At 35.4% G+C, this 24,719-nt stretch overlaps 1 protein-coding gene and 1 non-coding gene across 3 annotated transcripts; one reads left to right on the forward strand and one right to left on the reverse strand.

Annotated features, from left to right (window-relative positions):
• Positions 1–8,172: 8,172 nt before the first annotated feature.
• LOC137741694 (G-type lectin S-receptor-like serine/threonine-protein kinase At4g27290) lies at positions 8,173–12,175 on the forward strand. 2 transcript variants are annotated; one of them, XM_068481401.1, is made up of 7 exons: positions 8,173–9,564; positions 9,684–9,800; positions 10,290–10,438; positions 10,532–10,742; positions 10,843–11,083; positions 11,181–11,331; positions 11,406–12,175. In XM_068481401.1, exons 1-7 carry the CDS (start codon positions 8,283–8,285, stop codon positions 11,694–11,696), a joined length of 2,442 nt encoding a protein of 813 aa, XP_068337502.1. In that variant the 5' UTR covers positions 8,173–8,282; the 3' UTR covers positions 11,697–12,175. The 2 variants fall into 2 exon arrangements, with proteins under 2 accessions (XP_068337502.1, XP_068337503.1); XM_068481402.1 differs by having other exon boundaries at positions 9,687–9,800.
• A 9,327-nt stretch (positions 12,176–21,502) lies between these two features.
• On the reverse strand, positions 21,503–21,605 carry LOC137743959 (small nucleolar RNA Z103). Its single transcript, XR_011069564.1, has one exon. It is a non-coding gene; the product is annotated as a small nucleolar RNA Z103 (small nucleolar RNA).
• Between the last annotated feature and the right edge of the window lie 3,114 nt (positions 21,606–24,719).

A 24,719-nucleotide genomic window follows, 5' to 3' on the forward strand; every position in this document is an offset into this window, starting at 1 on the left:
CAACCCGGTTTCTTTATGGAAAGAGAATCACATGAAAAAGGTCCTTGTTCAGGCAACGAATTATCCATTACGGTTTTGGATCCTCGATGAGGATCGACTATCCATGATTGAAAAGTAAATAGCCGTCTTTACTTGGTTCAAGCATTGAGGCAAGATAAGGACCATTTGGCTATAATATCTCAGTAGGCCTCTGTTGAGTCAGTCTTCTCCAATTAAGCAGCGAGCTTCTGTTGCACTTCATCAAATGCAGCCTTGTTGTTCCTCTTATGAATCAGAAGGGACCCCTAATTTAAATGATTGTCTTTGATTCCATGCATAAGTAAACCCCTGATATAAGGGATTGGGTTTTGGATTGGAACCGATTCCACACTGGTTCTTCACCACTTCTACAAAAGCTGAATCATTGGAGTTTTATATTTGCGACAATATTTATTGAGAAGATAATCTGGTTGTTGATTGCTTAGAATTTGTGGCCCGTGCTTATTTTACCAAATTATAGGTGTCTCACATGCGACCATTGATAAATAACTAATCTTGTCAAATTATTTTCTCTATTTTTATGGAAACATAAGAAACTAAGTCTTTTATTTTATTTTTTTTATTCTTATTCTTCAATACAACAATGGAATTGGAATCAAATATAAGACCTCAAGTAGTACAAAGAAAAATAATCTTAATAACTTTTGTAACTAAGCTACCTGCATACCCTTTAATTGTTAAAATCGAGTTCGACAACATATCTGATATTCAGGTTTGGCGCAGTTAATAGCCCAAATCGAATTCAACCAAACCGCTTGTACTGTATTGAATCTTGATACTCATTTAAACTTAAAGTATATATTTTACTTGAGAAAAGTTATTTCTGCACATATTATACATACTAGCCTTTCTGCACGCGCTTTATGCATGCGAAAGATTTTTTTTACATAAAGGCGCGCTACGCGCGGCATACAGAGTTTTAATAAAGCTAATAATTTTGAATACACTAAATACCCAAGGCCAAATTCTCACACGCAACATATGTCAACATAGCCCAAAGAATTATAGAGAACTTTCCCATTGTAACTAGTCAATATAAAATTCATTAAGTGGTTACTACAGATTGATCCTGGACTGCGTTGTCTCTGAAATTTGATGGTTAAATAGTAACCGTGAAAACTGAAATGCATGGAAACTCATCAACCAAAACCAGGAGGCACATCGGGGTCCTCATCACTACCATCACATGCTCGCTTGTGATCCATTTCTGTAGATATACCAGGTGCCAGTCTGTTATCATCGGGAGCCAGCCTGTCCTGCAGCTGACGTGAACTTTCCTTCCGTCCTTCCATGGCTCCCTTTACATGAGGTAGTTAATGGATATCAGGACAAAATAAAATCATCAAACAAAGAAAGCGAACAATGGTTAAGGGGATGTAATTAAAAGTGGCTTCTAGAACTTCAGGATCAATAACATTTGGAAAGATGTTAGGGTAGAGGAACTATAATGTTGGCATCAAATGAAACCTTTCTCATCTGACCAACAAAGTACATTACATGTCATATGCCATCATCATGGCTGCAAAAACCTTTTCGGTTAACACTTATAAACATGGAACAAACTCCAGAGTATAAAGATTTCACAAATAGTCAAATAGGTTAAAAAAAATTTGAACTTTCAGTCAAATGGTCTACCTTGTCTCTTTTTTTTTTTTTTTTTTTTTTTGGCATTACTGAAGGGGCAGATTTTTCTGTTTCTTTTGTCCTTGGCAGTGTTTGTTGGAATAAGAGTGTGTGCACCTAATGGAATCACCAACAAAGTGATTCAAACTTTTGCAGAGCCTGCAGTTACTCTCTAGAGGCCCCATCATTGTTCGTAATTCTGCAAAAGAAAGAAGAAAATGAGGATGGCGATGGAAGTACTCACCAATTCAAAAATGGACCATCAGAAAATTTAGATGGTGATTGAAGCCTCGAAGAGCTATATTCTTCTCTACCAATTAGTGCAGATCAGAAGAGTAATTTAAAAGACAAAAATTCCCCAAACCTAAGTCATGGAGGCGAAGCATACACATTGAACCAAAAGACAAACCATCAAATTATTAAAATCCAGTCAAACACAAATGAGTTAAACATAAAAAAGAAACGACCTCCATCATCAAAATTAAATCGTACCTTTGCATCGCCTACCCATCCGCGGGAACAGCAAATAGAAACCTCGCACTGGAATTTTCAGAAAGCATCCTCATCCACCCGAACAACACATAGAACCCTCGCCCTGGAATTTCCTTAAGGCATATGAATTAATAAAGTTTAAGTTTCTCAGTTAAACCAATTGCTCAAACAATCACTTTTTTTAATAAAATTGGGTCTTCATATATTTTCTACGTAAACAATCACTTGCATTTGCGATTTAAAATAAATAAATAAAAAAGGATAGAGTTTACCTGGGATAAGGGAACATATCAAGATGATAGTATATGGGCTTCGAGGTATCAATTTCATCTGGGGTTCGAAAAAGTCTGATTTCCACTCAATGACGCTACCATTTGAACTCGATTTCATGGAAAGTATAGGGCCTCACCACCGGTTGCTGCTCGGCTTCTGCTCCACCACCCCATCGGCTTTCTCGGCCATCGAATTTATGAAAATAGTGCAATGGAAAATTTGGATTAACATAACCAATAGTTCCATGGAAGCTGAAATTAAGCCCATTCTCTTCGCCTCGTCAAGAAGTATGATTTTCTTTTTTGAATCACTCGATTTCATTGAGTATTCAAGAAGTTATGAACGTTTAAAGTTTACCCTTATTCCGACGAGTTTTCAAGTTTTCCTGCAGAACAGTCAACTTTCAGACTATTTTTCGGTCATGTCTGGCAACCATTGGGCTTCCAAATAGGTATAATCTTGTTCTACACTTCCTATGTTCATTTTGATATATTATAGGTCGAATTTGGCTAAGAAACAATTGAGTTACGAAGTTTTGAAAATTGCCCAAACTTTCAGTCAAGAGCTCCGGGACACTTAACGGAGTTTTTAACAGAATGACCAAAATAATGGATGATGGACAATCATAGAAATCATTTCTATTGATTTGCAATCTCAGGAACCAAAGTGATGTATTATACAAATCTCAGGGATCATTTTGGCTAAAAATCCTTTTTTTTTATTTGATTAACAATTCAAACATACCTTTATTTTAGTAGTATATTGATTTCCTTGACAATTCAAGTAGATCTTTTGTGTGTGTGTGTTTTTTTTTTTTTTTTCGTTTCTTTTCTGGGTGTTTGATTTTATTTGAATTTCTTAATGAAAAGTGTTATTGGCACTCCAAAAATCTCATTCTACACTCTTCACAAGTGTATTTTTCTTTTCAAATATATAAAGTTTAGAGTGTAGAATGAGATTTTTGGAGTGCCAATAACAATTCCGTGTTCAAAGGATGCTTTGGTTAGTAGCCATTTTATTTATTGATTTTTTTTCTTTTTTTTGGATTTATGGCACCAAGGGTATTGGTGAATGGTGAAGAGTGGGTTCACGTATCTTAAACATGTAGTGGGAAGTGAGTGTTTTGTTTTAGTGTTTTAGATAATTTGAGGAACATGTAGATACTATGATTTGTGGTTGCTTTCTTAAACCATGATAAAGCAGTCCATGTAATTTTAACATAGATATCATTTTTTATCTAATGCAAGAGTATATGAAATGTTAAGACGATGAAATATTAGGCAACACTATGTGATTTAAAATGCAAAAAGAGAAAATGAACCGTGTTTGATATTTTGTTTGTGTGAAAGTTTGCATCTTTTTTATGGTTGGATTCATGGGTTTTTTCTTAAGCTTTGAAGTTCTTAGTTTTTATCAATAAATTTAATCTGGGTTTCATTTATTTGTGAAACTAGCACTTTTTTTGTGAAAGATTTTCAGTAAATGATTGCGTATTTGGCTTTAAATTTGACTTCTTTAAATATCCAGGTTGTTCTAGACTTTGTCAACAATGCAGGGTTGTCTTCGGCACAGCTCGATAGCAACTTTGGGTGAGTCTAAATTGCTAGTAGATATGATTTTTCTTTAATTTATTCATCTTTTTTCGAATTTATTTGCAAATATTTTTTAAGCCCATGTGATTCAAAGTTCAAATTTATTTGTGAAGTATAAGTGTGGGTGTGGACACCCAATATGACTTTTAAATGGTGTTGCTATCTGGTATTTGACAGAATTGTATTGGGGATAAATAATGATAATTAGAATGTCCTGAAGAAAAAAAAAGATCAAGCATTGTAGTGTTCAGGATGATAATTTGTATCCAATATGATCATTAGCCGGTCAGAGAACTTAATTTGGGAAGTGGGTTTTAAGGTTTTAATAGTTTTGTTGTGTGTAAATTTCTTGCTTTGCCTAGCTACCAAGAATCTGATAACCAAAGGCTTAGTTATTTACCCCAAATGGTTTTCAATTTGTTGTAGGTAAACGAGAGCTACTATATCGTTATGCACAACAACACGGGAATGGAAGGAAAGTAAAAATTCAAGCTTTTAATACAAATTAGAAATGAAGCAACGCTAAACAAAAGATAGGTAAAACTGACCATTACTTTTTTTTCCATTTAAATATAAATCAATTGATTAAGTGTGTGTTTAAAATGAAGTTTCAATTGTTTTCAAATTCTAACAACGAACTCCTACGCGTTAAGATAATTTATTTAGAGTTTTGATCCACTTTTGATTATTCAGAATTTCAATTTTTTTTCATATAAAGTTTCCATTTTTCTTTTGAGTGAGAGACAAAGCTTTAATTTGGGTTTACAATTTTTCCCTTTGTGGATTTTCGAAGTAAGACCGAGATTTCAAAAGGCACTTCAAGTTCTGGAAATTTTTTTTGTTATGCTTTTGTTATATCAGGTTCTAATTTGTGCAAACCATTTCTTTACTTAGAGAAAATTAAGCACAATCCTGCTTATATACATATTGTTATTTTAAGAAACAATTTTGTTCGTCTTAATAAGAAACTGCAATTTACTTTTGGGTTTCATCCTTGACTGAATTTGAATTTATGCCTAAGTCTAATCTTCTCCAAAGACAGGCTGAGCAAAAGGAGGAAATGTTTAAGCAGGTATGTGTACTATGTGTTTTCATCAGTTCTTTCTCAGAATGTGCCTTCATTGTTGGTTTATGTACTATTTTTCTCTGCCTAAAAAATTGAAATAAATATGATCTTTTCACTATTGCTTCTTCTTCCAAGTTTTTTCCACAGAATATAAAAAAAGAAATAAATATTTGTTTCCCTTTTTCTACTTTGTTCTTTTGCAGCAAAACAAGCATGATTTTGTTGGTACTGCTTATTTAGTGAAGCAACGGTTTCATATTGTGAATTGTCTTTGAATGTTTATCACTTTATTCTTTACGATTCCAGCTTCCTAAATGAAGTTTGACATGTATGGAATTTGACAATTTATAACCATAAACTTCATTTTGCCCATGGACACCTATTTTGTTCCTTATTGTTGGTAGAGTTGTATATAAATTTGCACATGCATGTGAATAGTATTGTCAAATGTATATACACATATATATAAAAAATTTAGAACTTCTACATGTGTTATACAATTTTCAATCTCGCAGCAACACACATGCACCCTTGTTAGTCTTTTTCTACATGTGCACATCCATGTTAGACATAAATAAAATAGACAAAGGATGTGTGAGAATCCCTTTTACCGGAAAAGGATCATTGCTGGATTCTTTTCCTGGAAATCCCGTGATCGTGACCGTTCATCATACATCGTGAGGTCAGAAATTATTTCAAAATTTAAAATTTAAAATTAAATATAAATAGTATCTAACGAAAACCGACCATATGATGTACAATAAACGACCACGATCATGGAAAAAGGATCCGACGAGGATCCTTTTCCCTTTTTACCAAACAAAATCGGGACCACATTGTTTATTGAACAAGACTTGACTGCTGAATATTCAGCAGCACCTCCTGCTGCCAACCAATCATGGCTAGACACGTGTCCAAGTTGTAAATTTTTTAATCAAATTTGGACACGTATCCAACCGTGATTGATTGACAGTAGAAGATGTTGTTGAATCTTTCAGCAGCCAATTCATTTCCTTGTTTATTTTACACAAAACTTCAATAACAAAATAAACCAACAATAAAAACGCAAAGAGAGGTAACAAATCAGAGTGAGATCACTTTCGTTGTCGCTGCCAGAAGAAGAAAAGCCACATCTGCAGCCCTGCTGTATCATCCTCTTTGCTGGCGTGCGACTGCCAACCATCACTCGAGTACCCAATACCCAATTTTCTGCTTTCAATCCTCTTTCGAAATTTTAAATTTGTCTAAAAAATCTGCAATTTTTCTTCATTGACATGTAACATATTTTTTAAAAGTACTGCTAGATAGATTAAATTTTGTTCATTGACATGTAACATATTTTTTAAGAGTAGTGCTAGATAGATTAAAATTTTAAATTAAATTTGCAAATTAAGTAATATGTCATTAATATGAAATAAGCATGTTAATCAATATTTAAATAATAATCAATTATCAACAACTACATCATTTGGTTTACAAAATTTGGTGTAAAAATTTAATCTTCCTAGCATTATTTAAAAAAAAAAATTAAAACAACAATGTCACTTCCACTCTAGCATCGCTATCATGGAAAATACATTGTTGTGAACATATTGCTACCATGGTATGTAACTTGAGTAATACGGAAGATGAATATATGAGGTTGAAAATAAAAGATGTAGTAGTTGTAGAAATCAAATCTAATAGCTAAAACATTTGTACTTGAGTGTTACGTAGCATTGAAGACAGACCTCAAAATCTGATGATGTTGGATAGAAATAAGGTTATTTCACATGCAATGAAAGTAAAAGAATGAAGCGGCGAGCAATCAAGAAAAGTAATTGGAGAATTGGTAATTCGCGTGTTAAAAGTTTATTTGCTGCTATCATATTCCGAAAATGTATATTTGTTGATTCACAATTGGCCGGAGTCAAAATTTGGCCTAATTCTACCTTTTAATTACCAAAAACGGGATTTTAATATTTTAAGATCTTTTTAATATTTTATTATTTGTTTAATTCCTTTCTTATTTGGTTTTGCTAGGGTTTCTAGGTTAAGAACATTATAAATAGGTCATCCTGGCCTTAGGTTTGTAATCTTATTCCTATTATTAGTCAAATTGGACTTTATTCTTTCTTCCTTCCTAGAGAATTCTAGGGGTTTGCTTGTTGTTTTGTAGCCAAGGAATAACGTTCGAGCTTCCTTTCTTATATATGCAATGTCATCTGTAAAAAAAAAAAAAAAAAAAACCCAAAACTTGTTTTAGACCTTTTAGTTTCTCATGAACTCTGAACTTCAAAATAAAATTTTCTTCCTTCCTATTTCTCTTTCATTTTCTCTCATCCTCTCACACATTTCATTTTATTTTTACTTTCTACAACAAATATTATGAAATGTTAATATCACTTAAATGTGATCATTCAAATATAAATGAAGAAGATGGAGAAGAATCTTACTCCCCTGCTCCTCTGTTAATATTCAACCTTCACGGCGACTGATAGTGACATTGACAGGTTGCCATATTCACATGGCAGAAAACAACGACCAAGATATACCCAGCCTGTACAAACTTGAGAGGACTCCAAGGAGTTGGTCTTTCATTCATATCATTGATGCACTCTTTTGACCTACCAGGGTATGAATCGATTGTACGGAAATATCTTGCTAGAGTAATGTTAGTCAGATTAATTTTTTAAATTAAAATTTGTAAATATTTATTGATAATTGAATTATTATTAAAATATTAATTAACATGTTCATCATTATAATTATTATTATTAAATGAGTTTCAATTTTATAATTTTTGTAATAGAATAACGTTGGTGAAGACGGTAGTGAATATGAGCACAAATGGCCCGAGCTAAATACGGTTACGCGATGGGTCGAGTCAGCAGGTAATAAAAGACTTTCAGTTTTGTTTTTATTTTTTTTTGCTTGAAAACCATTCATTTTCCACCACTGTTGATGCTTGAACGAGAAAATGCATATTCTTGACTGCTTTACGGAAAGAACAAAACTTAGCCGCTGAACAATTCGGCAGCCACTCCTGCTTACCCACACGTGTCCAAGTTTTGCTTATACGTAGTTGCCGGTCAATAACCAATCCTGCACGACATACATCTCCTATCTTCTGAATTAACGATCACTGGGGTCTTTTTTAGTTCTATCCTTAACTTGGATCAAACCCAGTAGGAAGGGAGATCAAAAACAAAAGTTCAATGGTTCATCTTTTATTTTCGTTGGTGATCGGTACTAATTTGCTCTTCATGTTATCCACAATTTGCTTTGCAGTTAACAGCATTAGCCCCTCCCAGTCTGTTCCTGATGGCACGACCTTGGTTTCGAAAGATGGAAGCTTTGAGCTTGGTTTCTTCAATTCAGGTAGTTCCACGAACCGTTACTTGGGGATTTGGTACAAGAACATTCCAGTTAGAACTGTTGTTTGGGTTGCAAACCGATGCAAACCCATCAATGATTCTTCCGGCATGTTGGTGATAAACGGCACAGGTAATCTTGTGCTGTTGGGTCAGAACAAGAGCGTCGTTTGGTGGACAAGCTCAGTTAAAAATGTCCAAAGTGCAAGGGTAGAGCTTTTGGATTCTGGTAATTTAGTCCTAAGAGATGTCGTCGCAGGAACCTATTCGTGGCAAAGCTTCGATTATCCTTCTGATACGTTGTTACCAGGAATGAAGATGGGATGGGACTTGAGGACTGGTCTAAAACGGAGTTTTTCAGCATGGAAAAATGCAGAAGACCCTTGTCCGGGAGATTTCACTTACGGGATCCAAATGCAACTTAATACATATCCTGAGGCGTATGTGCGTATAGGCACTGCAAAATTCTATCGTACTGGCCCATGGAACGGCCTGAGATTCAGTGGTTCACCAGAATTAAAGCCTAATCCACTTTATAGTTTCAAATTTGTGTATAATGAAGATGAAGTGTACTACATGTACAACCTTGAAGATAAGTCTGTAATCTCAAGAATAGTTTTGAACCAAACCACCAGGTCGCGTGATCGATCTACATGGATTGAAGCGGATCAAACTTGGAGGGCCTATTCATCGGTACCTAGGGACTTGTGTGATCATTATGGCTTTTGTGGAGCCAATGGAAAATGTATCATAGGTGAGAATCCAGTCTGCCAATGCCTGAAAGGATTCAAGCCTGTGTCCCAAGAAAAATGGAATTTAACCGACTGGTCTTTAGGATGTGTGCGGAAGAAACCATTGAGCTGCCAAGGAAGAGATAAAGATGGGTTTGTTAAATTTTCTGGATTGAAATTACCAGACACTACACATTCTTGGGTGAACAAAACTATAAATCTCCAGGAATGCAGAATCAAATGCTTGAACAACTGTTCATGTATGGCTTATACAAGCTCGGATATCAGAGGAGGAGGCACTGGTTGTGTCATCTGGTTCGGTGACCTAATAGATATCAGGCAGTTTCTGGTTGGTGGGCAGGAGCTATATATTCGAATGTCAGCTTCTGAGTTAGGTATGGAAATTTGCTCTGAAACAAAGTCCATTCTGCTTCTATCAAAATTAACTAATTGACCTTAATTTTTCCCTGTTCTCTGTTTTCGTTGCAATTTTATTTTGTCTACAATCATGAAGAAGACAATGATCGTCGATGGAAGACAGCAATGATAGTTGCAATTACCGTAGCAGCAATAATTTCTGGTCTTCTGTTAGCTGGATATTACATTCACCGAAGGAGGACAAAATTAAAAGGTAGATGAAGTGGAATGAGCCATCTTTGCACATTATCCGTGGATGTTCTTTGATTGTATTTGAATAGATATTTGAGAGAAAGGATTTGAAGTTCTGTTGTGTTTAATTTGGTTAGAAGAGATATGCTTAAACTAGCACATGTTCCATCTGCATATATAGGTTTTAGTTGGCTTAAACTAGCACATGTTCCATCTGCATATATAGGTTTTAGTTGGCTTAAACTAGCACATGTTCCATCTGCATATATAGGTTTTAGTTGGCTTACTCTTACTTGAAGGCTATAGCTAAATATTCTGGTCCCGGATGTTTTTTATTTTATTTGGATGAGATGGATGAGTATTTGAAAGAAAAGTATTTAAGATTTTATCGAATATAATTTGGTTGAGAGATATGGTTAACCTAGTACATATTCCATCTGCGTATACAAATTTTAATTTGCTTAATCTTACATAGCTAACGTGAAGTCCATTCGAATACATGAGAAAACAGAAGTAAGAGAAACAAATCAGAACAATGAAGCGGAACCAAAGGAGGACCTGGAGCTTCCTCTCTTTGACGTGACCACAATAGCTACTGCTACAGATAACTTTTCAAGCGATAACAAGCTCGGAGAAGGTGGTTTTGGATCTGTTTACAAGGTAAAGTTGTAATCTGCTTCATAATACAGGCCAAACTAACAAACAGTCACTTCATCCTGTGTTTCGTTATATTGAAATACTGTAAATTTTCAGGGGACGCTAGTAGATGGACAAGAAATTGCTGTGAAGAGGCTTTCAAGAAGTTCTGGCCAAGGATTTAATGAGTTCATGAATGAAGTTATAATGATTGCCAAGCTTCAGCACCGAAATCTCGTAAAGCTTCTTGGATGTTGTGTTCAAGGAGAGGAGAAAATGCTGATTTATGAATACCTGCCCAACAAAAGCCTGGATTCCTTTCTTTTCGGTTTGAAACATTGTACCTTATAAAATATGGTTGCTTTAAAATAATTTCATATATAGGTTTGTATACAGAACTGAAGTTGGATTTCGATTGAACTTGCCAGATCAAACAGGAGAATTGCTATTGGATTGGCCTAAACGTTTCGACATTATTTGTGGAATTGCTCGGGGTCTCCTCTATCTGCATCAAGATTCCAGGCTAAGAATTATTCATAGAGATCTGAAAGCAAGTAATGTTTTACTTGATAATGAAATGAATCCGAAAATTTCAGACTTTGGTTTGGCTAGAATATTAGTTGGAGGTGATCAGACTGGCGGAAATACAAACAGAGTGGTTGGAACATAGTACGTTTCTCTTGAAATTATTGCCACGATCTACTTTTCATTCTCATCGGTGGATTATTATGTTCTCACTGCTCTATGATGTTTCTGTGTTTTACAGCGGTTACATGGCACCGGAATATGCTCTTGATGGGCTATTTTCTGTCAAATCAGATGTCTTTAGCTTTGGTATTTTGGTCTTGGAGGTCATAAGTGGAATAAAAAACAAGGGATTCTACCATCCAAACCACAGCCAAAACCTTGTTGGACATGTAAGTAGCAAGACTAAACTTCATACACAGAGACCTATGGATAACAATTGACGGAGTTTTTTGACATGTTTCAGGCATGGAAATTATGGAACGAAGGCCGGCCTTTAGAACTGATTGATACATGTTTAGCAAGCTCATGTATGCTATCAGAAGCGTTACGTTGCATCCACGTTAGTCTCCTATGTGTGCAACATCATCCTGAGGACAGGCCAAACATGGCGTCTGTGGTTATAATGTTGGGAAGTGAGATTCCATTGGCCCACCCCAAACAACCTGGTTTCTTTACAAAAATGGAATCACACGAAGCAGGTAACCAGTCGTCTTCAACCAATGAAATATCAATTACGCTTTTGGTGCCTCGATAAGGGTCGTTTAGTTGTGTATAGGTTAAACACCTAACGCGTGCGTGGTCAGGAAAGAAGCAGTTTGATATACAGATCCAGGTGGTCTGTCTGTTATTGACCAATAGATGGGGCTCTTTATAGATGGTTCGAAGCAGGCGAAAATGATAAAAGAAAATTTGGTTATTCTTCTATACTACATTGATATACATCTTTCTTTACCAAAGTCTTTGTATATGCACAGTGCCTTGTTGAACAATTTTTGAATGAGGCTACGAGTGATTCGTATGTTCTTTCCAACAGGCCCAATAGAAGCGCTTAGCATTTTACTGTCGGACTTGACCTTTGGGTTGTAATTTTCATATTATTCAGTCAATAAATTTGGAGGTTTTCTCAATTGCTGATAAATTCCAGATTGGTAGTGAATTTTAACCTAGGGGACAGTGCATATTTGCGACTTTATGGTCAGATAATAAATTGTATGTTGCTCAAGGTTAGCATCAGGGCGGCCCTGAAATTTTAGGGGCTTGTACAAACTATAAGCAGAAATCACCTAAAAATAAGCTAAGTGTGGTGGTGGTCAGACACTTCAACTCATACAGAATTGTTTTGGGGTCAAAACTGCTTGATACTTTTTACGAACTTCTTGTTGGAGTTAATGATTAATATGAAGAAAAAAAAGAATATCGGGGAGATTCAAACTAGTTTGTTAAGAAGCGGAAGAACCACAGTGTGCACGTTTAAATATATGTATTCCCCCACTTTTCTTCCTTCTCCAAGTTTAACCATTGAAGGAAAATTTGTAAAAAACTAAGTTCATTAAGCAACTTATTGCATGCATTTAACAATTAAATGGCAGAAGTATGTTTGTATGCACTTTGAAACAAAACTTTAACTATGAAATTCAAAACCTAGTAGTTGTGATGAACCAAGACTCAACTCAAATCAAAGAGATAGAGTTGAGATTTCTTTATACCTTTAGAGTTCCTCTTTGCATGAGCAAAGGCTAATCACCAATGAGAGGGTCTTCATTCCTTTCCTTGAGTTAGGACTTCATGGCCTTCATCTTCATCTTGTAGCCTCCTTGGATTCTTCAATTTGGATGCTTGAATGATTTTCCAGAAGTCCCTAAAGTTGGAGACCTCTGAGTTCTGACACCAAAGATGGTGAAGGAAGAAGATGAGAAACCATGGGACTAAAGAGTACTAATAAAACTCCCATGGTAGCTAGCCTCCTAGAGGAAGAAGAGCGCTTTGTGTTTTTCTCTCTTTCAATCTTGGAAAACCCTAATGAGGTTAAGCCTTATAACTTCACTTATATACCATCCAACAATTGAGTGGTAAACTTGAAAATAAAGGCAACCCTCTCTATGGCCAGCCTCACTATGTTAGAGGGGCTTGTGCCCTTTTGTGTTTAAGTTGTCATACAACTTAAGATTATGGGCATGAGGCTCCTTTTAGCAAGGCTCAAAACTAACCCAAGGTCTAAAACGAACTTATTCGTTTAATTAATTAACTTAATTCTAACCACAAATAATTGAACTATTTACTTATTCTTACTCATTTTCATTAAATCCAACAACCTTTACGTTACACGGTGTGTGATCCATTAGGCTCCTTTTACCGAGGCAGTAAGCGATCAAAACATTTTCTAATTGATTGTGAATTGAAACTTACTTTCAATCCTCCCTTTAGTGATTATACACCTTTAGGGTTTCTACAAGCCATGAGTGACACCTAGCAATATGTCATGGCTACCTAAGCTAATCAGAAGATGCTGGAGAACCTATTCAGTTTGGGATTACAAATGCAATATTGTCTTTCTCTAATACAATACTCTTGAACAATTGTTTGGTTTGATAGTTTATTCATGTCTACTATCCAATATGATTCTCTTACTTATATGATTACCTTAAATGTGATTTGGAACGACTTCTTAAATCTCATTCATACTTGGCCGAAGATTCTTAATTGTATCATAGAGTATTCTCTCTCAATGGTTTGAACATTAGAGATTCCTTATTGCGCATTCACCTGCCTTCACAGTTAAGTAGCTTAACCCCATCTATGTCGTGCACACCCTCTGATAGAGTGTCTTTGACACTGTCAAAGATCAAGGACCTAATCACAAGATAACTATGATTAGGGGTGGGCAAACGGGTTCTAGACCTACAGGTCAGGCCTCGTACCCACGATTCTAAACACAAAACACAAAACGGATTGGGGCGGGGCGGTATACGAAATTAGTAGGGCGAGGTGGTTCTAAAAATAGAAGGGAACGGGCCCCCGGCCCGGCACGTTTCTAGCATACAATTAATTGGATTAGAGTTTTATCCTCATCCCAATCTTCTCAAATACACAGACTCAGACAAAGTTACTTGGTTTCCCTTTCTTCCATTACTTCACACTTTGATCTCTCCTCCTAAATTGCTCTCACCATCCCAGTTCCGTTCGCCGACATCATCATCAGACCTCAATCCAAGGTAATTGAAAGCCGCTCTCCTCTTTTTTTTGTCAATTTATGGCGAATTTTTTCCTTTTTTGTAGGTTTAATTTTTGAATACATGCAAGGAATTCATATGGGAAATGCAATTGTGATGGATGATCTGGTACTCCTTGATTTATAATGTAACCCTAAACCTCTACTATGTGTCTCTCTCTCACTCACTCTCTCGAAATCAGTCCCTCTTTCGAACTCGAAGGGACGAACAATGAAGTCGAAGAACTAATTACCCATCCCCTCTATATGACTCAGATTCATAGTTTTTTAAGGTATTATATTTTAGGGATTTAGGATTGAAAATTAAATTAGGGTTTTCTAGATTTAGGGATTTTGTTGGGTTGGGAATCTTGACCTCTGTTATGTTCCAATTTCAAATCTTTTATTCAAATGATTTGCGTGGATGGGGTCGAAATTAGGATTAAGCATCAGCTGGTATTAGTTTAGGAATTTAACCAAAGTTAAAATGGGATCATGGTATCTTTGAGAACTCTAATGTCAATGATTTGGGATTATATTTATATGTTGATGTGCACAATCTGTGTTTCATTACTCCTAATGTGTAATATGTGATGCTGCTGCTATGCACTGCAGTGTAGCAGCTGCTACCCCATTTTAAAATAATTAAAAAAATTGGAAAAAAAAAATAGAGTTGGACCCGTAAACCGGCCCGTTTGAAACATGTTAAGTAAGGTCTAGTTCCAAAACTAAAAATCTTTGTACCTGGCCTGGCTCTCCTCGTTACAATTTACAATGGGTAAGGTTTGGTTCCTTCAAAATTGGGCTTAGCACGGCCCGTGCCCACCCCTAACTATGATGCGTCAAGTGAAATGACTACTTTGCATTATCCCAACCATGTGTTCTCATGTGACATGAGTATGAGAACTCCTTGTTGATTGCATTCAATAGGCTCATTCTCTATTGAGCACCTATATATTTGTATTGATGTCAATTACACCAATGACTCAAGACCAGTCACTCTTCCGGAGAGAAGACATAGCATATACTGATCTTAATGGATAGTTAATGCCCAATTGGCAATCTTATGATCATGAACGTTTAGGATATGTGTACAAAAGAGAATGGTCTCATGAATCTAACTTCTATAGATCACATTCTCATAATTACATATTCCTTAGATCGATGGAGAAGGAAGGTAAGGGCTATCGAGGAAGATTGGGGGGTGTGGGAGTCTAGTTGATGAGACGAGGATGTTACGGTTTAGTACTATTCTTCTTCAGTTGTAAATGAGAGGTATAGGTTCGATACTCACCAAAAACAAATTTCAACCACATTATTGCTAGCTCATTATGAGACTAAGCCCACCCCTACCCCTCAGTGTAGATAATATTGTTTGCTTAAAAATACATGTGAAATGTTTGTAAAGTATCATCATATTATTGGGTTTAGAGCACACTAGCAATTGAGCACGCGCAATGCCGCAGGTTTTAAAATTATGTTAAATGTGTGAAATATATTAAAATCTATTTACATCCATATCAAAATTTATTTACATATTTATGTTCAATAAGAAACAAAAGATGAGAGATTAGATGTCAAATGAATCCATTGTGATGCTTATCAAATACCCTACACTACAGATTCTTATTAGTAAAGAACCATATGAGAAAGTGATATTAATGTCCCTTTTTGTGAAAAACCATAAAATGGTCACTTCCAAGTACAGGTATTCCAAATACCCCACATGATATGAAAAAGTGAATCTGTCCCAAAGTTTTGTAAAATCTATAATAAGATCTCTTCCAAGGACATGAATTATGTCACTCACAATTGCTACAATTTTATTCAAATACAAACATGTATACTGCTTCCAGATTCAATTATCCAGACACCAAATATTGGGAACTTTCGAATTATAAGCTCATTGGACATAATATCCCAACTATAGGCATAGGGAGATTCGAAATCACACGGGTATGAAAAGTGAAGCAAAAGAAAAAGCAAAAGCAGGAGAGTCCACTCACCCCAGGTGAATATGCCCATCCACGTTTCAAAAATTAGTCTGTCACAGCTACTAAATCCTTTTCAACTTTGTACCAAAAAAAAAAAAAAAAAAAAAAAAAATTCTCTTTCTTATGTTTACTTGGGAGTGTTGATTTCAAATCGGTGATCCCCTTCTCATCCTGGTAACATTTAACAATTGCAATCAATAAACTTTTATTGATAAGGGAAAAGAGAAGGGTAAGTCATAAGCAAAGTAGACAGATGTAACAGACCAACGCATATAAAATTTTATATGAAACTTGAATTCCTTTTAACTCTTAGCCTTCTAATAGTTGCAAGCAAAATTAAGGTTCACATTCTATGAACGTGCTATTGAGGTTTCATATAGAAAAGGTCAGTTGTTTCTTATTTTATATACTATTATTCAATTTTGAAAGTTTGAAGGGTTTTCTAGTTGCTTCATTAGATTTTGAAAAGAGAAAAAAAGTACAAAAATATAGAGTGCAGGGAAGATAAACCACAAATCTTAATTAGCAAGGACTAAAATACGTATAAAAGCACTTGGAGTCAGGAAACGTCCATAGAAGAGAATGCGTGTGTGTTCTGTCACTCCATGTTCATGTTTACCTCAACCACAGCCAAAATTTGATTTTTCACACCCAATTTGATCAATTAAATGGCTTTGCTTATTGGTATCCTCGAAAGATGTCATCAAAACCATCCCCATTATCAGGGAAATTAAAGAGGTAAAATCCACTGACTAATGATTAAAGCATAGAATGTATGAAAACAACTAAAATTATTGACAAAAGATACAACAAAGATAAAAGAACTCATGTAATTGGAAAACCCAATACACAGTGAATGACGATAAACACGTCACATAGTAAAAGAAAACTACCTCAACAGACCATCCATTCATCCACCACAAATACATCTAAAGAGTAGCCATTGGTTGTCGAGAAGACGTGCTCCACGGATGTTAAGTCCTAAATCTGAAAGCAAGGAAGAAATCTACAGAAAATGACATAAGTTAGAAGGATGCGACCAGAGTACATCTAAAGAGTAGCCATTGATTGTTGAGAAGACATGTGCTCCACGGATGTCAAGTCCTAAATCTGAAAGCAAGGAAGAAAACTACAGAAAATGACATAAGTTAGAAGGATGCAACCATAAAAAACATCTTCCAATACGTCTTCTGACAATTATATTTAATACCCAAGCTTACTGTATTGAGGTGCCATCGTGTTTAGAGTCTAGACTCTAGACACAAAAAAACATCTGATGGAGAACCATAAAACATGAATGATAGTCAACCACGGGAAATACAATTATAGAAGAACCAACACACTAATAGCATAAAATTAAGCATCCAACTCAAACTTAATCACTAAGAGAGAAGTAGCAACTTTCGTAATTTCTTTTTCAGTACAAAGGAATGAACATCCTAATACATGGATAATGTTGTTTGGTAAACAACTCTCCTCCTCTACTTCTTCAAAACTCAAAACTTTCACACTCATTGAATCAAGTAAGCCTTGTTAATACCCTTTTGGAGTTTGATCTACCAGTTCTTTAATAATGCAAACAAAACTACATAGTTTTACAGACACAATCATATAACAAAAGTCTAGTGGTACATTACTCTGAAGTGGCTAGAGCTGAATGCAATACATCTTCTAGATAGTTCTCCGCAGCAGCATATTGCCTTCTCTTGTCCTCAATTGCTAAAGCATCCAAAGCTTTATCCTGCACAAATACATATCTCATAAACCTCCCAATCTTTCTAGGACCTAAATAAAATTTGACCAATTAACCAAAGTAGAAAACTACCGGATGCTCAGAGTATCATGAACAGACTTTTGTCTTCTCTAATTCCTTTCTGTGTTCGGCCAATTCAACCAGCACCCTGTGGCTAATCTTTGGGGTGTAGTCCATGCAACCAAGTTCTGTAAATCACATTCAAACCACCCCCACCCCCCCCCCCCCCCCGGCCCTTCTCCCCACAACAAACCCAGAACTGTAATGAAAAAATTTAATCCTTAAATTTAATTAGACAAAATCATGAAATTTTTCTAAAGCCTAATTTTATTATATCACAAATTCAAAACAGATTTTAACATGCAATACAGCTATAAGATAAGAATCCTAGACTAACCTGGATGGTGGCCATCGCCGGAAAAACTCGAATCCAATGTTGATGTGAAATTCAACATGGAAGGGTGAAGAAGAGGAATTTCAACTGGAAAGATCTGGAGCACAGTGGCTACTTGGTGAGGAGAAGTCGCTCCAGAAGGTTTTCAAATGGAGTTCAGTGATGGGGAACTCTGAGTATCATTGGCTTCTGATGATTGGTGAAGGGGAGGAAATTGAGAGCGAGGGAGGGCTAATTCGAAAGGGACAGAAATCCCCAACACTCAAAAGCTAAAAAAACCCAGAAATCCCTAAAAATCCCACAAATTCAAAACCACAAAAATCCAATCTAAAAGATCCAATCACCAAGATCGTTTAACATGAATCACAACCATCCGAACACAAACTGTAGTTCGTAACTATTGTACAGAGTAGAACTCTTACCTGCAGATCCACCGCGTCCTTGCGACTGCCAATACTAATCACTCACAAACAATCGGATCGGAATCGAAACGAAATAGATAGAGAGATCGACAAGGGCAAACACAGACGGAAAGAGAGAGGAGAAAAGAAGAGGAAAGGGAAAATGAAAGATGCTGAACACGAAAAGTGAAAATGAAAGGTAAAGCAAGCAACCCAGTCGAAAGAGAGAACCCAGCGATGATTAAAGTGTGGATCAAATGGGCAAAACCGACTTTTGACTGTAGAGAAGTGAAAACAGCACGGCAAGCAGAGAAGAAATCAGGGGCATTTCCATCCTATCACCATTGATGAACAGTTCCAGACCCAACTGAGTTCTAGTATATACTAGCAAAAAACCCGCGCGATGCCGCAGGTTTACAACCTAGTTCCACATAATTACAACAATGTTAATAATTTTATTCCAATTATACGCATGTGTACCGTATCCCTCTACAATACCCCACCACCACCAAGGGGGGTTCATGATTCGTTGTGACGCATGCTTTAAATTCAGGAACTTTTATTCCTTTTTTGTTCTTTAATTATTAAATTTATAATCTTTGAGCGATACATATCTTATATTAAGAAGACATCATACAATAACAATGAATGTTTTACACTGTGCAAGTGGAGCAGCTTTCATTTGCCAATTTCTCATGCGATAATGCAAGCTCCATTGCTGAATTAAAAAAGAGTAGATAAAATTGAACCCGAAAGGCAAAAGCCTTCTCTAACAAATAGATACATATAAACAGTCATTTGTGATATAGATATGGGTGTACCTGGAAGAATAGAGATGCACTGAGTCAGAGAAAGCAAAGAGAGTAGAATTTTGGAGGAATAATGGACGATGACGAACTGCGCGGCCAGAGCTGTTGGTGGCAGTGATTCTGCATCGAAAGACAGTTAGAACAAAGTATTCAATAAATCTTACAGAACTGTAATAATTCAGTCATGAGCTTCAGATCATTGGCATTTCAATTATAAGGATTCATAATTTCAAATTTTAAGATAGAATTAACGGTTTACAAAATTAGAGACAGCTGATGGCATAGCGTACTGGCTTCAAGTATGCTAAAGTTAGACATAATCTTCCGTATGTAGAGGTGTTTTCTTTTCTCAACCCTCTGCACAGTAACTCACCAGAGTGAGATTCTAAAGCAACAAAAACCCAAGAAAACATGCTCTTGGTTCTGACTCGCTCGCACAAACACACACACCACTTATGTATTATACTTCCATATACCCCCACTACAGTATATTCACCAGACTCAAATCAAATCTAGGGTTTAAGAAACCCTAACAAAACAATTCAAGAACAAATACTAAGACCAAATTTAGCTACTTATACACAAAATCTGCACTAATCACATATAAAATTATTCCTAAAAAAAATTATATAACTCAAGCATGAAGTAAAAAACACAAAAATTGGCACCTTCGGCTCACTGCGCTGTTCCCCAATTCTGGGTTTTATTCAACCACCGAAACCCTAAAAAAAAAAAAAAAAAAAAAAAACCAAAGAAATCAATGAAATTCATGCACCAATTGAACTGAAGCTTCAGGCGAAAATTGAAGTGATGCAAATACTACAAAAGGAGAATTATTTAACAGAAATTTTGAAAAAGTATATTAAACCCTAAACCCTAAACCGCTATGTACAAATCAAACAAAAAATCTTGACTTTCCTAGAAAATTTCACTTCTTTCTTTGATTGATTGATTACCCGCTTTCACTCACTCCAATCCTCTAAGAACCCATCACTGTGGAGCTGGTCGCCGGATTTGGGCGAACTGGTGGAGAAGCAATTTGCAGAGTTGGCGGTGGTTTTGTTTGATTGAAAGAGGAGGAAGGCTATCGAAAATGGAGCACTGAAGCAGGAAGAAAAGAGGTCGAAGAAAGAGAGCCAGCATCTTTCCCTGGAAAACCGATAGCCACGCACGCGCAACACACATGACCAAGGGCAAAATGGTCAATTCACTACACAATCCCACCAAATTCAGAAAACACTGAAGAAAATGAGGGGTAAATCCATCCGCACACACTGCATAAATAGTACCCAAAAATGGATTTTAGTATTACTAGTTTAAGTCCGCGCATTGCTGCAGGTTTTAAAAGTTTATAAAATATGTATAAAGTTCTATTACAATAGTAGAAAATAATAGTAGGCAATAGAAGCAAAGAGAGCTAGGAGCATAACAAAGCTTCAGTAATGCATATTTGAATGAGAAAAAAAAAAAAAAAAGATGTTAAAAGAAATAAGATAAAAATTGGTAGAATGATAAATTAAAAGAGCAAGTCGAAAGGTGTATACAAATGATTTCATCAAATGCAAAAGAAATGACTGCTAACTACTAAGACATGCAACTAACACAAAAACAGTTACTCTTGAGCTTACAATTATGATTGTTGTTTGACTGAGATCATTCAGCTCAATGTCCTCCCTTCATCTGTTTCTTACGCTTTCTCTCTTGATCTCTCAAACCTGAAACGAATAATAATAGCAATACAAACACAGTCAAACATAGCCACAGAAGCCAAACACCAACAACCTCACATCCTCCATCCAAAAAACACACATAAAGAAAAAAGAAGAAGAACGTACGTGTTTTATCCTCTTCTCTTTTCCTCCTAAAGATACTTACAATGGATATCATTGACAATGATAATATATTATCGTCTCTTTGGTCAAATGTAATATAATATTGTCAATTGGTAGTTAGTTCTATAACATTGCTTTTGCAAAAACAAATAAAGAATGTTGTAGAAAGATGGATCAGATATATTTGGTTTGGTGTCTCTATGTAATATAGAGATATAATTTGCTGATTTGTTTCAGCTTCCATGAATTGGACAAATAATCATCACTTCCATCTTTTCTCTTCAGATGAATCGACTGTTATCAATTTGTAGATAAAGATTTTCTTCTTTTTATTTACTGTAAATACATGGCCAATTACTTGATTGTTCACTAAGGAATTTATGGACATCTAAAAGTATAAATAGAGAAGCTCCCACCAAAGATATACTTTCTCTACATGTTTTAACCAAGCCAAAAAACATCTTGGAGGTAGGGGAATTGTTAAATCTAACCAATAAGTAATGAAAGTGATTTATGTATATATTTAACAATTTATGTATTGCCAAGGTGTTCGTTGGCTCGATTAAGGCATGTAGAGAGGGTATATCTCTAGTGGGGACATCAAGATTGATACTCTTGGATGTCCAACTGAACCGATCAATGATCAGCTAAGTAATTGGTCAAGTATTTAGACCAAACAAAAGGAAGATAGTTGTTATCTACATTAGTAACAGGCGATTCCCCTGAAGAGAAACATTAGTAAACATTGAATTTAAATGTAAAATATTAGCAAAAGAAAATTAATAATCTGAATTGTTTTGGCATACTATTGAATCGTATGATTGTAGTTTAGGATATAGGGTAGGCAAGGACGAAGTCAACATCTTAAATAAGTGCAAGCACTCATACCTTAATTCAATTTCAAGCTTAACTTTCTTCTTGAAAATTGTTAAGCTACAAAAATAAAATTAGATTTATGAATAAGAAGCTATGAGTAAGAAGCTTAACAACCGCTAGGAGCAAGAAAAAAATGCAAGATGGATTGGTACAAAATGCTACAAACAATAAGCAAATTCATGTCCATTTTAATATGAATATAGCAGCAACATTACCTGCCATTCTAGTCAGACTGAAACCTATGAAAAGGATGAACAATAGGTAAACTATCAAATCAGTCAATATCGTCTTGTTTCCCAAGCATAATCCCATAAATGCCTTCCTTTGTTTCAGGCCAATCGTTTCTTCGGCAAACATCCAAGAAATGAAAAAAAAAAGGAAAAAACAAATAATACATTTATATACCTTATGGTTACAAAAATGATCTGAAAAACAAACGCATCAAACGTGCAAAACTCACCTGGAAATGCCGGATTAGATGGGTTTCAACTGAGTTTGAAACGAATCTAAAATAAGCACAAAATTTCTGAAATAAAAAACCAAAGCACATGAGATACTAACAAAAGCCTGAGATACTAACAAAAGCCATAAAAAAAAACATGGAATCAAAATCTTGTGAGGCAACAAACATGCAGAACTCACTCGGAAAATCCAGAAAAAAATTCCATTCTAAATGTTGGAAAAAGGGAATGATAATGTTACATTTGACTGGATTCGTAATGGCGTTGTAAGGGAAGTTGGTATCATGAGACATCATTTGACAATTTTTTTGAAGAAAATGGGCCCATGCAATCATTAATTCACAGTTTTAAAAGTGAAATAGTTTACAACATTTGAAAGCTTGAAAATAAAAATGAATTGATCTAAGTTGAATAAACAGGAATCAACATTCACAGATAGGAAAAGGTTTGAGTTTTTAGTTGCTAGTCTAGCTATAGTAACCAAGACTACAACTCCTATTCAAAGGTCAATTCTTTTTCCAATAGAAAACTGTATGTTAAGACAAATTTATTCAAGTAGAATGAAACTAATGAGATTAAAGCCAGATTTTAAAACTATGGTGGAAAATGGATTTGACAGCCAAAAAAATGATGATAGGATAGGTTGGAAACCTTGGTAAAGCAGAAGGGTTTTGAAAGCTGCTGACAAAAGCCACATAAAATGGAGACCAACGTTGAAACAGAAAAAAAGAATTAAATTACATATTCAAATGATAAATCTAATGATATAAACAGAAGATCTAATTTGATTTTATATTAACCATTCTAACCTTCTTTCCGATATGGAGTAAACGTTGTTTTTTGTCTTGTCTTTGCAGTGATTGCACTATTTATCCTGCATTCATAAAAAGCACATAGTGATAATGCCGAGTGGTGATTTCAAAACTATAGTTAAACAACATTATGCAGCTGTTTCAATTGTACCTAATAAATATATAAGGTTTTAAATATGGATTAAGTAAACTAACAGTTTGATTGTAAATTTTGTAAGACATCTTTAAATACTATATTTGCAATATAGTTATTTACATTGTTTTCTCCATTTCCTATCAAGATTTTTAGACCTTCTTTTGATGTCACTCTAGATAATGCAACATATAATTGACCGTGGGTAAAAACAAGTTCAGGAAGATATATGTCACGCCCCGATCCCGACATACGTCTAGGATCGATACGTGACGTCACCAAATACCCATATCTCAACATATCTCGCCTCCGAGATGTGGCAAATCACAACTCAAGAATCGAATCGCATAGTAATTTTTCGTATACTTTATGGCTGCATCTAACCTCCTCGTTAGACTGCCTACGTACCCTCATTAGAGATCAAGTCATTCATAGTTCGTCGTTCACTAATTTAGACATTTATTCTGGTGCATTCTAACAAGCATACATAGCATTCTGTAATCAATTATTAGAACTTGACATGCATGACATTACCAAGCTCAAGCTACAAAACAAACCAACATGCCATTCAAGATTCTCATTCCATCCATCATATAAATTCCATGTTTTCAGCACAATACTTCCATCCACAGCATGTAACATATCAAATAACCAACGAAGCACATAATATTCTTAAGCGACATTGATCAACTAAAATAATCATAATAATAACAACCATAACCAAGGTCATTCCACAATCCTGTCAATCAATCAATTCATGAATCAAAGATACATGATCTTAGCATTTAATTACGTTAATCAAACAATGCAATAACTTATCATTTCAAGAATTTAACCAAGGAACTCTATATAATTTCCTACTTGGATTATGAGCAATAACATGGTAAATCTATTTTATATTCACAAGGTCTATTGTGAGTAATTCTCATTTACTCAAATCTAGGGTTCTAGACTAACCTTATGGGAATGAGCGAGAGCAAGGATTCCGGACCACTTGACGGAACCAAAATATCAAGTGGTTTCTCATAATCTACCCAGATCTATCATATGAAAAATCAGTGCCTACATCATGAGAATGGTGCACCCGCCAAACGGAACTCGGAT

The sequence above is a fragment of the Pyrus communis genome, chromosome 8 (genome assembly GCF_963583255.1).
Source record: "Pyrus communis chromosome 8, drPyrComm1.1, whole genome shotgun sequence".
Lineage (NCBI taxonomy): Eukaryota > Viridiplantae > Streptophyta > Magnoliopsida > Rosales > Rosaceae > Pyrus > Pyrus communis.